The sequence below is a fragment of the Lotus japonicus genome, chromosome 4, assembly GCF_012489685.1.
Source record: "Lotus japonicus ecotype B-129 chromosome 4, LjGifu_v1.2".
Classification (NCBI taxonomy): domain Eukaryota; kingdom Viridiplantae; phylum Streptophyta; class Magnoliopsida; order Fabales; family Fabaceae; genus Lotus; species Lotus japonicus.
Window position 1 is genome coordinate 71,898,957 of NC_080044.1, and position 12,368 is coordinate 71,911,324.

The 12,368-nt window shown below is 34.4% G+C and overlaps 1 protein-coding gene across 1 annotated transcript; it reads left to right on the forward strand.

The window, feature by feature from the left end:
* The first annotated feature begins 7,665 nt into the window (after positions 1-7,665).
* Positions 7,666-8,907, forward strand: LOC130712093 (FCS-Like Zinc finger 15-like). Its single transcript, XM_057561925.1, has 2 exons — positions 7,666-8,084; positions 8,511-8,907. The coding sequence occupies exons 1-2, from the start codon at positions 7,801-7,803 to the stop codon at positions 8,623-8,625; spliced, it is 399 nt and encodes a 132-aa protein (XP_057417908.1). The 5' UTR covers positions 7,666-7,800; the 3' UTR covers positions 8,626-8,907.
* Positions 8,908-12,368: the final 3,461 nt, after the last annotated feature.

A 12,368-nucleotide genomic window follows, 5' to 3' on the forward strand; every position in this document is an offset into this window, starting at 1 on the left:
ATGGTACAGACAGATGGATAAGGATTGATTAAGATACTATGAATTAAGATCCTTGTAAACAGGCACACGTGTTTATCTACCTTGTTTTTTTTTCATTAAACTTCTTTCACGCCATAATCACACCCATTTAAATAATCTCAAGATAAGAACATACAAAATGAGAGTTCTCGATTCATAGAACACCAACACTAATAACACTTCACATATACTAAATTTTTTCTCTATGTCTTTCTCTTTAAATTGCATCACATTACATAGTTTTTTTCAATTTCTAGCTCACTTTTTAAATGCCTATACTTTTTTGGTTCCTGAAACTTTAACTTAAATGTTTACCGGCTCTTATCACTTAAGGTATTATGCGGGAACAAAATGTTTATACTCGATAGATGTGCAAAAACATTACTCCCTCCGTTCCCTATTATAAGTCACATTTTTTAAAAAAAAATTGTTACAAAATATAAGTCACTTTCTAATATCTAGGAAGCATTAAATAATTTTTTCCAAGTTCACCCTCATATTTAATATGAAAGAGATGATAAACTTTAGAAGTATTAATTTGGAAAGAGAAAATCATAAGAAAGTAAATAAGGGTAATCTAGGAAAATAAATCATTTTTTTTACAAATTTATTACTAGTAACTACTTTTCTTAATCTAAGAGAATTAGTTATTTGTGACTTATATATAGGAACGGAGGGAGTATATGATATCATTAAAAAGCTTGAGACATATAGGAAGAACATTGATAGAAATATAATACTCCCTCCGTTCCTAAATATAAGACCTATTTCAAAAAATTGCGCTTATTAAGAAAATACTTAATGTGACTAATTAGTGTATTGACTTTTTAAAAATGCATACATTCTTCCCTATTTAGCCTTTGTCATTTTCTCTCACTAATAATCATTGCATTCATAGTTAGTTAGATTAGTAGTAATTAATGGTAGGTGGTAACTTTGGAATTGAAAACATACAATTAATGTGAGGGGTAAATATGGAAGAGTACAAAACCTTTTGCTAGATTATTGTAAGAGGTCTTATATTTAGGAAATGAAAATTTTGAAACTAGGTCTTATAATTAGGAACGGAGGGTTCATTTACCGTACACAAGAAAATTCTTGTGCAAAGTTACACAAGTCTTAATTTTACCTACCATAATAGGTTATTAGGTCCTCTCTATTTTTAATTTAAAAATTTATATTTTTATATCATCTTCCTCCCCTCAACCTTCACTCCATCCGCCGCCGGCACCGGTACCACCACCACCACCGAATCTTCTCCTTCCTCCTCCACCAATCACCACCCCTCCACTCCCCTTCCTTTCCCCCAATCCCTCCTCAACCTCACCCTATTCTTCTTCCCTCCCACCAGATCTGAATCCATTGAACGCAAACTCACCAGCACATCACCCCCTCCAAAACCCATCACCACCACCGCCCCAAAACCCATGATTTGTCTAGCATATCCTTGCATATCCACCATGTGGCAGCACCTATCAGAGATTGAAGATTGCAGAAAGGTAGCAGCACCTATCAGAGACAGTGCTTGTGAGAGACAGGGGAGGACGGGGGTTGAAAGGGTGAGATCGGGAAGGAACTCTGCTCGCGGTGGCTGGACGGTGGCGCGTTGGGGATCTGCGGCGTGGTGCTTGCAAGGTCGACGCACGGCGGTAGTGGCTGCGAGCCTGCGACGTCTCTTCCATCGCCGATTCATCTTCTCCACCAGATCCTCATGCCTAACCTCGAAGCTCTTCCCTCTGGCAACCTCCACACAAACGCCGGCGAGCTCTTCCTCCAACAACTTGCAGTTGAAATACCGCTCCGCCGCCACCGACCACTCGAGAATCGGCACGCCATGACTCAACGATTACAGCACCGAGTTCCCCTGCAGTGGCTCAGAAACGCAAACACTGCTCCGTGTGGCAAAATCTCCACTTGCAGTGCCCAATCGTAAACCACCAACCCCTTAGAAAACCCTTCGTGCGTCCATTATTCAGTGGTGGTGGTGTTGGTTCTGGGGGGAAGGAGGAAGAAGGGGAAGAGAAGGAAGGGATGTAGGAAGGGAGGGGTGGTGATTGGTGGAGGATGAAGGAGAAGATCTGGTGGTGGTGTCGGCGGCGGATGCCGTGGAAGCTGAGGGGAGGAAGGTGGTGGAGAGGAGGAGGAAGTAAATATATATTTTTAATTAAAAATATGAATAACCTGCCGAAAACCTACAGTAAAAGGTAACATTAGGGTTGTGCAACCTTGCACAATAGAAAACTTGTGTATAGTAAATAAACCCAGGAACAGAGGGAGTATAAAAGTAAGAGAAATGTGTGAATAAATTAACATACTTTCATACTTTCTTTGGGAAGTTCATGCTTTGAAGGTGTAAAAAAATTTACTTTCTAGAAGTTCAAGTTCCATAAGATAATTTTTACTTACTGTATTTCGAGTTATGCCAAAAAATTAATTTAAGAGTAATTTAGGAATTTAAAAATTATCAGGTGTGTACCCAAGCGTAATTCATGGATTAATAGTTTCTATTTGTTTCATTTTTTGGCAGATTTAGTTTTTGTCCAAGAGAGGGCCTTACCTCTGAAGTGAGTTCTAAAGAGGCCCGCAAGGAGGGGGTGAAATAAGAAATGGCCCAAATTGCCCAAAATTATTTCGGACAAAATAAGAGGTGTTTACGTGCACTCTATGTTCCTACACTTGTCACATGAGCTGTATTAAAAAGACTTGGATCCATCGACAAGGCCTTAAACCAAGCATTCATCATCATCTTTTGTTTTATGTTCCTCTTTTCTTCAGAAACCATGCATGGTCCTCAATTATAGAGACCTCTCCCCAATTAATTCCCCAAAATATATCCATCTATCCCTGTTGTTTTGATCCTAAATCCCAATCATGAATTCCCTTTTAGTTTCAACACAGGCGTCTTGACTCACTTTACAAATTATCCGGCCACTACAACAAGGACATTTTTGTCTCAATATTCGTCTATTTCTTCTGCATTTGCACGATTGTACTACCATAATATATAATTGAAATAGATTTTAAATTTGAAATGGTAAAGAAATGCCCGGATGAAAAATAACCTGGATCCTTGCAACTAATGTTTTGAGATGCTCTATGTGAGGTAAATGTTTGGGTAAGCTTATAAAAACTTATCACATACTTAGTTATAAGAAAGCTCATCTAATATAAAACTATTTCAATAAGTGGTTTCTATATATTTTTTCAAGATACTTGCTATATATTGTAAACTTTTTATAATCATTGAATAAACGTGGATATATGTCGAAGCAAACATGTTCCTCCGCAATAAACTTAATGTACAAATTTTAATTTTCGTGTTGTTCTTAAGATACATGAAATTATATTTGTGTTAAGTTTAACACCAAGATATATAGAGTGTGTTTGGATTTCTGTTGAGATCAGCTCGAAAGTATCTTTAACTCAACGGAACTTAGGAGTTATTCGCACATTGAAATTCGTATTTTTCAGTTAAAGCTGTCTTAGAACGCGTGTGAATTGAAAATGAAACACGTACATATAAACATCCACTGATTATGTTAAATGCAATGGCCGGATGAGAACATCCGAATTAATAAAGAATAAAAATGGATGAACATAAAACTTCAATGCGGCAGAGGACAGCGAGCAGGAGCGGCGGTGGCGCCGGCTTTATATGATATAAAGAATCTTTTCGTACTGCACTTGTCTACATGCATGCTTATGGTAAAAACTCCTAGTGCTAATATTCTAGTGGCTTAGTGCTATATTTTAGCAATAGAATCTTGAATTATTATTTTAAATGGATGTTCTGAAAAATTAGACGACTTATTAAACTTGTCCGCATGCATGTTTATGGTGATAAAAATGTTTTCATATTACGTGTTTAGTAAGAAAAAAACGAGTGACATGACATGCTTCCAATCGTTTTTAATTTGTACGGTAATAAATCATAATTATCCACTTTGATAACTTTCCCCCAATGAGATTATGCGTTATATCGAGTTCATCTTCAATTGGACAGCTACTAGGTTGATATATGGAAAAGATAATTGAGATAGCGTGAAGCAATTTACTTTGATTTTTAATATATAAAAAGTTTAAGGTTTATGGAATTATGATAATTAAGCTAACACATTGAAAATTGTCGAACTCTAAATACACATACATTAAAAGTTGAAATTTACATTATTTTATAGGAATTAGTAAGGGTTCTGTTAGAATATAATAAAATATTAGATTAGAATATTATTTATTTATTTATCAATGTAATTACGCATGTAATTATGTTTAGATTTGTTTATCTTTTATTAGTCAACTATGTAATTGTATAAATAGAGTGTTTGCTCATCAATAATATTCACGGAATACAATTCATTCATGGTATCAGAAGCTAGTTCCGATCCTATGACCTAGTTTTTATTTGAAACCCGTTAGATATGAAACTTTATAATGCTCTCTTAACCTAATCCTTGATTCTTGAGGTTAATTTAGTGAGAAACATGAAAATGAAAGTATGTGTATATAATTGTATAAACTGTACGTGCATATTGCTTATATTATTGAATTAACCACTCACATTAGTCTCTACGGGATTTACGTGTTGCTTTGGCACAAGTAATTAATTAATACTATGATATATGAATTTCAAATTATCATGCAGTTTCCTCCAATCAAAGAAGCATAACTAGTAGCCTTTTCCATGCATATTGGAGCTGCCTTTCTTTTTATAATCATAGATAATGACTTTGAAGATTATATTTGACTTAAGAGATATCAAAAGTTAACTATGAGAAGAAAGTGGAAGTGGAAAGCGGAGTACATCTAGGATATTTTAGATATTAAAAATGGAGGCAAAGCTTATCATTAGGCTGAAGAAATTAGAAAAGGTTTCTAGAACCTCCCCGGCCGATAATCTTTCGTACGTTTTGCAAGAGGGTTTTAAAACTTTTTGAAGAAAGATTTGTTGAGAATTTAAGCGTTAGTTGGAGTTTCACATTAGTTAATAATAAGTGACGTTAAAACTTAAAAAAAAAGTGATTCATAAACTCAATGTGTTAGAAGTTCCACATTGCCTAGAGATGTGGCCAACCAAGTGCTTATAAAAGGTAGAGCAACCCTCAACTCTTGAGCTAGCTTTTGGGTTGAGTTAGGTCTACTTAATTCTAATATGGTATCAGAGTCTGTCCTAGATCCATTTGGAGACCTCCCGTATTTGGGCCACCATTTGATGTTAATTCACGCTCCAGATGTCCAGCCTGGGGCGTGAGGGGGTGTGTTAGAAGTCTCACATTGGCTAGAGATGTGGCCAACCAAGTGCTTATAAAGGGTAGAGCAACCCTCAACTCTTGAGCTAGCTTTTGGGTTGAGTTAGGCCTACCTAATTCTAATAATTTAGTCTTAAGGTTTTGTATAAAGATGTGGTGTCGAGATCTTTAATGGTTTCGGCATTGGCCTATTGACTCATTTGTTTTTCCCAACAAGTGGTATCAGAGTCGATGGTTTGTGTAACTATGGCTTGTGTCTAAAGTCTTCATGGCGATGCAGTTAGGCAGCGAGTCACATTGTTCATGACGCGGTAGAGCGAACGGCGGTGCTAGTGTGAATAGCTGCTTCTGCAGAGGGGAGCATGGTATTATTGTGGTGGCTCTCACTTGAAGGGGAAATGTTGAGAATTCAAGTGTGATCGAGTTGAATCTCACATTGTTTAAGAGTGGGTGATGTGAAGACTTTGTAAATTTAAGATGGAATCATAAACTAAATGTCTTAAGGTTTTGGGTAAAGATATGGTGTCGAATGCCCTTAATGGTTTTCGGTGTTGATCAATGGACTCCTCCTTATCTCTCAACAAGGTTGTCCAATATGTAATATAAAATTGTTCTTGAGTCGACTTCTAAGTATCAAACCGAGTAAGAAAATAAAAGACTTAAAAAATTGTGTTAAGTGAAACATTGTGCAATCCATATAGAATGAGGATCTCAAAACCTAAATTCAAATACATTTAACCTAGCTAGTTAGACCTGGCAAGTTACATAAATAAGGGAGAAAATCAAGCAAATACAGCCAATGATAATCAATTTATTTCACTAGCTTTGAAGGTAAGGGGGAATAAATCTAAGCACCACCTCATGTTTGACAGTTTTCCTTATAGGCTTAGGTCGCTCATCTAGTTTGGTAACACGTCCGACTTAATTTGAACCCATGATGGGACAAAAATCACTCGTATCCATTTGAGTTTGAAACGTGGATAGTGAAAATATCCACTTGCCATAAGTTGAAATTTATTATTTTTATTAGAATATTAGGGTAATAAGAATCAAACTCGAAACCATAGAGGCTGATAATAGAATTTGAATCAATTATCCTAAAAAGTTAACTATTAGATGAAGTTGAGGTTTTATTGGTTGAGGTTGAAAGCTCCTATTAAAACGGTTTTTACTCTTCGTGTTTAATTAGATGCTAAACATGAATGTCGATAAAGGGTCGTACGGTGAAAGGGTGAATCTTCTATGAAAATGTTGACAAATTTATTGATATATATATACACACACACACACACTATTTTGTAAGGTATCTACAACAGCTAGCAAAACTAATCCCCGCAAAACTAATCCCCTTAAGTGACTAGATTTCTCCTAACACATCTTAAAAAACACTTGGAATATAGATGCATATAAGGGTCGGGTGTCCATAACCCAATTCAATAAAAACAGAAAAATAATCCCAAAAAGTCAAATTCGAGCAAACTGATAGCTGAATGGACCGAAAATTGGAAAAAAAACTGAATATTTTTATTGAATTGGATCGGTTTTCGGATTTGGTTTTCAAAATTAATCAATTCAATCTAATCCAAACTAAATATTTATATAGTTACAATTTATGTTATACATTTATATTGTATGTTTTAATTATTTCATGAATCATGTAGTTACAAAATCAAAAGATTTTGGTGCTTTGGTTGAAACACATGAAAATGTGTCGTGGATATATACGATCGATGTACAATATCACTATCACGTAATAATGTGTTCACTTCTTCATCACTATAGTCATTAGTGAATTGATATAATGGTGTACGTACCGATAAAATTTGAATCAAATTGGTTCAGATTTAAGAAAAATTTAAAACCGATTTAATGATAAAGTAACAAAATCAAAGAGATTGGATCACATGCCCTACTCATTATTCTCCCATGACCCTCATTCATGCAATGTAAATGGAATAGCTTCACCCTATTGTAAAAAAAAATGTGTTTGGGAAAAAGACAAACCAAAAACTTTGTATGTTCAAAAGTGAAAAGGAAAAATGCAATACTCTTGAGGCAGTGTGAGTCACTCACACAAGCCATGCAGTGCTTCTGCTTCCACCTAAAAGCACTCACAAAACGTTAAATGCGACTGGGTCGACATTCACTCATTCTTCTTTACCATGAAAATGATCCATGGATGGAAGATGCATTCACACACCCAACCACAATGTCACAATGTCACTACCAAACACATTAACACTAGAAGACAAACCACTCCCAATTAATTCAAAAAAATAATAAAAACAGAGGTATATACGTGGCAATTGTATAGCAAAAACAGTCAAATCCTTTGCCTGCTATAATCCTTCTTTAATTTGTGACTGCTCCTCCATAGCTGTACGGGTCCCACTTTTTCTCTCTTCGTACTACTGCTACCTATTCTTCCCTTTCTTCCTTCTTCATTTCCTATTTATGTTATAACTTTTCTCATTCACCACTACCAACTTATAGAGTGAACAATTAACATTCAAGAAATTAAACCAGAGAATGAAACATGGTTGGTCTCAGTGTAGTTCTGGAACCCCACAATAACCACAACCACAAAGGTACCACTAGCACTAGCACTAGCAAAACCACCAACATGTTTGGAAGCAGCATCAACAAACCTTCACCTTCACCTTCACCTTCCCCTGTTTCTCCTCCTTCTTCTACAGTTTTCTTTGCTTCTTCCACAACAACAACCCACCATACTACTCTGTTTCAGCCACCAACTTTTCTAGACCAATGCTTTCTCTGCAGGAACAAGCTTTTACCTGGGAAAGACATCTACATGTACAAGTGAGTACTCTTTTAATTTTCACTTGTGTTTTTTTTTTCTGTCTGAAACCCCAGATCTTATAATGCAGCATTGTTCCGCTGTTTATTGATTTCTTTCTCCTCACAATAAAAAAAAATACCCAGATTTTTTATTGTTGTTATTTTATGTTTATTTATCCTTTGCATAAAAAAAGACTTAAACTTGATGAACTGTGTTTTTGACTTTATTTTTTGTGTTAATGTATCTTATAATGTATTGTACCATTTTTATTGATCCTGACGAAAAAAAATGCCCAGATCTTTTATTGTTGTTTGTTTATGTTAATTGATCTTTTGCCTAAAATAAGAGTTAATTAAACTTGATCTTCTGTTATTGTTTTGATTTTTTTTTCTCTGTTTTTATTTATTTATTTTGGCGTGTTGCTGGAAATGTATATATTTTTGCAGAGGGGATAGAGCGTTCTGCAGCGTGGATTGCAGGTGCGAGCATATTTTAACGGATGAGGAAGAGAGTGTTCAGAAAGAGAAAGGTCGTCATCAGCGGAAAGGAAAAAATAACTAAGCATTGATGATGAACGATCGAGATGTGTTACAAGAGAAGAAGAGAAAGTGAGAGACACAAGAAATTAAATCAAAATGAGAGAGGCTTTTTTGTTTTTGTTCTAATTCCCAGTTTTACCCATGCTTTTGTTTTTTGTAATGACATCACAGCCCTTGCTCTTTTGCTTCCTAGTATGAAGCCAAATTGTCCTTTCAACTTTCCTTATTTTTATCTTCTCTACTGGGTCCAAGTTATTATGTAACTGTGAATGAAGCCACTCTCTCTATGGTGGTGGTTCTTGCAGTGTAGTGTAGTGCAGTGCTTTTTCCCTTAGAGAAATACTTGCCGTTTTGTTTTTTAGTTGTTTGACAGTTTGTGTTTTGAGGGTATTTATGGTATCTTTGTCCTTATGGTTAATGTTTAGGGTTTCATTAGAGATTGTGACTGTGGGATATGATGATGGTTTATCGTTAATTTACTCAAATGCTCAAATATGTTCATATGTACTATTACCCTTGATTGCATTCATCTTGGGGCTCGTGGCAAGGAATAGCAGTGTTTGTTTTTAACCAAAAGGACAATGCACAATCCTGATGAACTTTTCTTATGTGATAGTACATTTTGGGATTTTTGTGGAGGGGTAAATTAAGATTATTACAGTTGGCTAGCTATTGCATGTTTGATATTTTTACCTCTCAATTGCTGAATGAATCATCCATGGAGATATGTCTCAATTTTTTTAGGTTATCTTTGATTGGTGTCAATTATGTTATGAAATTAGACTGATATATGTGGAATTAGTTTTCTAATATGTGCATGTTGATTGATTAATTGTTCTACTTCTATAAATTAAGTCCAAGTGGCAATGTAGAACTAACTCTGGATTATATATGTTATTTGCTGGCTTCATTGCCTAATCCTGAATGGCTAGTTGGCAGTGCCATGGATCTTAATTTGTCCATTAGCTTGATAAGGCATAAGGTACTAACAAGTGCCAATAGAAAACACTTCACCTTAATTAATTAATAATAATAATAGGATCACAAGGTAGAGCAAAATTTAATGAAACTCTTGCTTAGGGGCAAGCTAAATGACTATTTTGGTGAAGTTATTCTGACGTGTAGATTATATAATTCTATTTCGTTTCAATGTTATACCTTAATTAACAGAAAAAATGATAACAAAAAATATATTTGAATGTTTCCTCATCTAGTCTATTAGCAAACAAATTATATTCTTCCACTTAAGATAATATAATCAATAAATTAATCAAGTACATTGATTTGACCATTTGTTTATATAAATGACGACAACTTATGGTGTCTTCTCTCTTATAAATCCTAAACTCATTTTGGATAACTTAGTATATCTACCTCTTAATATAATATAAGAAGAAAGCTAAGGGGCACATACGGCTTAAAAAATAACATCAAAATAAGGAAAAGTTCACTAAACAGCATTTTCTCAAATTGATGAATCCTCGTGAGGACCACATGCATGTATTGTTGGTGTGCCCACCCAGAAGATAGATTAGTCGCATAGCAGTGTGATGGAATCAAAATATCACTTTCATTTAACAGTGTTTGTAAAATAACTTTTTAGAATTAAACTATTATATAGAGAGAGAGAGAGAAAAATACATGTTTAAGGTCGACTATGAATAATTCGGTAGAGGGAGATGTTTCTACTCTGCCGTATGATGTAGTAGTGGATGAATTTTGGTGAAAAGTGGATTAAATTTATCAATGATTGTTTAAGTTATGTTTCGGTTTTAGTTTTGGTGAATGAAAGCTCTTGTGATGAATTTAGAATGGAGAGAAGGGGCTTAGACAAGGAAATTCACCTCTCTTGATTTGTGAAAGGATTAAATGGTCTTCTTAAGAGAGCTAGCTGTGTGTTTAAACAGATTTTTTATTATAAAGTGAGGAATGAGGAAGAGGTAGATGTCTTCATATTGCAATTCGATGATAATATTCTCTTCATAGGAGAGACGCTATTACATAACATTATGGTGCTAAAGGGCTCCTCAGGTGATTTGAAATTGTTTCTGGCTTGAAAATAAATTCCTTCAAAGACAATCTTATTGGTGTTCGTGTGGAGGATAGAATCATTCACAGGTTTGTCCCGCTTCTTCATTGCTAGATAACAAATATACGCTTTGTGTACTTGGGTATTTCTGTGAGGGAAAACACGAGATAAAAGTCCTTTTAAAATCCTATTATTAGTAAAATATGGGGCAAACTATTGGTTTGGAAAATGAAATTTCTATCTTTTGGAGGAAAAATAAGTCTTATCAAAGTGTGCTCTCATCTCTCCCTTTTAGTTTTGATAATAATAATAATAATAATAATAATAATAATAATAATAATAATAATAATAATAATAATAATAATAATAATCATTAAATCAATAACAAAAATAATTAAAAAAATAAATTATAATTTACAATGATATTTTATTAAAAAGTACATAAATAGTTTTAAAATTACCAAATTGTAATATACACTGAAAAAGTTATATATGAACTATTTATATATCAAGGGTAGAGTAGTAATTGTACATCACATCTTTATTTCCCTCCTTCAATCTCTTAAACAAAACAACCAATAAAATTTATGTGTTGTCACATTTCTTTAGATTGATGAGCCATGGAATGATGACCTATGTTTATGTTGTAACAATGTGTTGGAGTTTGCTCTATTTTAGAAGAAATCTTTCAAGGACTGTGATTTTCTTGATTAGGTTCTCCACAATCAGCCACACATTATGATTGTGGTATGTTATTCATTCTTCCCGACTTTCTTTAAATACCTACATACCATCTTGTTGAAGTTGCTTGTGTTGGTTGATTTTGTTGTGTTTTATAAATTGCAGATGAAGTGAATGTTATGCAAGCTTAGTTTTTTATTCACTAAGAACGTGTGATTTTGTATCCTATTAATTCCATTGCCAATATAGGTGCACATGTTTACTTGTTAAAATAATTTACTTGACTACTAACATTTTGCTATGATTTGACCATCCTTCTTTTTTTCCATATAGTTTCCATGAGTTTAGTTTACAACTTATCACCGTGAATAGTTTTTTTTCCAGATATATAAATGCTTCACCCAACGTATTTGTAAAGATTAGAAGAAATCTAAAGTTGAATGCGGTTCTAATATCCTGTGCGATAAACAAAAAGAGTTCATCTCCTTTTTCTATGACATGGGGAATGCATTAAAAGAAATAATATAACTATTTGAGATTTTTCACTGCTATGTGTATAATTATGCCCTAAAAAAAGAAGGGCCCATGTGACTATACTATATAGTTATGCATTATCCATAGAAGAGTTCAACGACTTCCTCTTGTAAGCCATGATTAGATGACCACGTGCAATATTATCATAACCACTCATCAGTTCAGCCAAAGTTTCTCTTCTCCTAGAACACGCAACTTATCCTTGTCTTCGTCAACAGTTCTATCATCCTAAAAAATTGTTGTTTTCACTTGAGTTCTTCTTTGTTTAGTGCATAATTTTACAAAGAGGTTGATATTGCAGCTAGAAAACAACATTTTTTAGGGTGAAAGAACCGCTGACGCATACAAGGATAAGTTGTGTGTTCTAGGAGAAGTAGAAACTTTGGCTGAACTGATGAGTGGTTTAATAATACCGCATGTGGTCATCTGATCATGGCTTACAAGAGGAAGTCGTTGAACCCTTCTATGGATAGTGTATAACTATACAATATAGTCACGTGAGCCCCCTTCTTTGTTTAGTG

What these genes read in the sequence shown, in the direction of transcription:
- LOC130712093 (XM_057561925.1), top strand. Translation starts at nt 7,801, where the DNA reads ATGGTTGGTCTCAGTGTAGTTCTGGAACCCCACAATAACCACAACCAC. An exon ending in AAAGACATCTACATGTACAA is followed by an intron (nt 8,085 to 8,510) that starts GTGAGTACTCTT and finishes ATATTTTTGCAG; the next exon opens with AGGGGATAGAGCGTTCTGCA.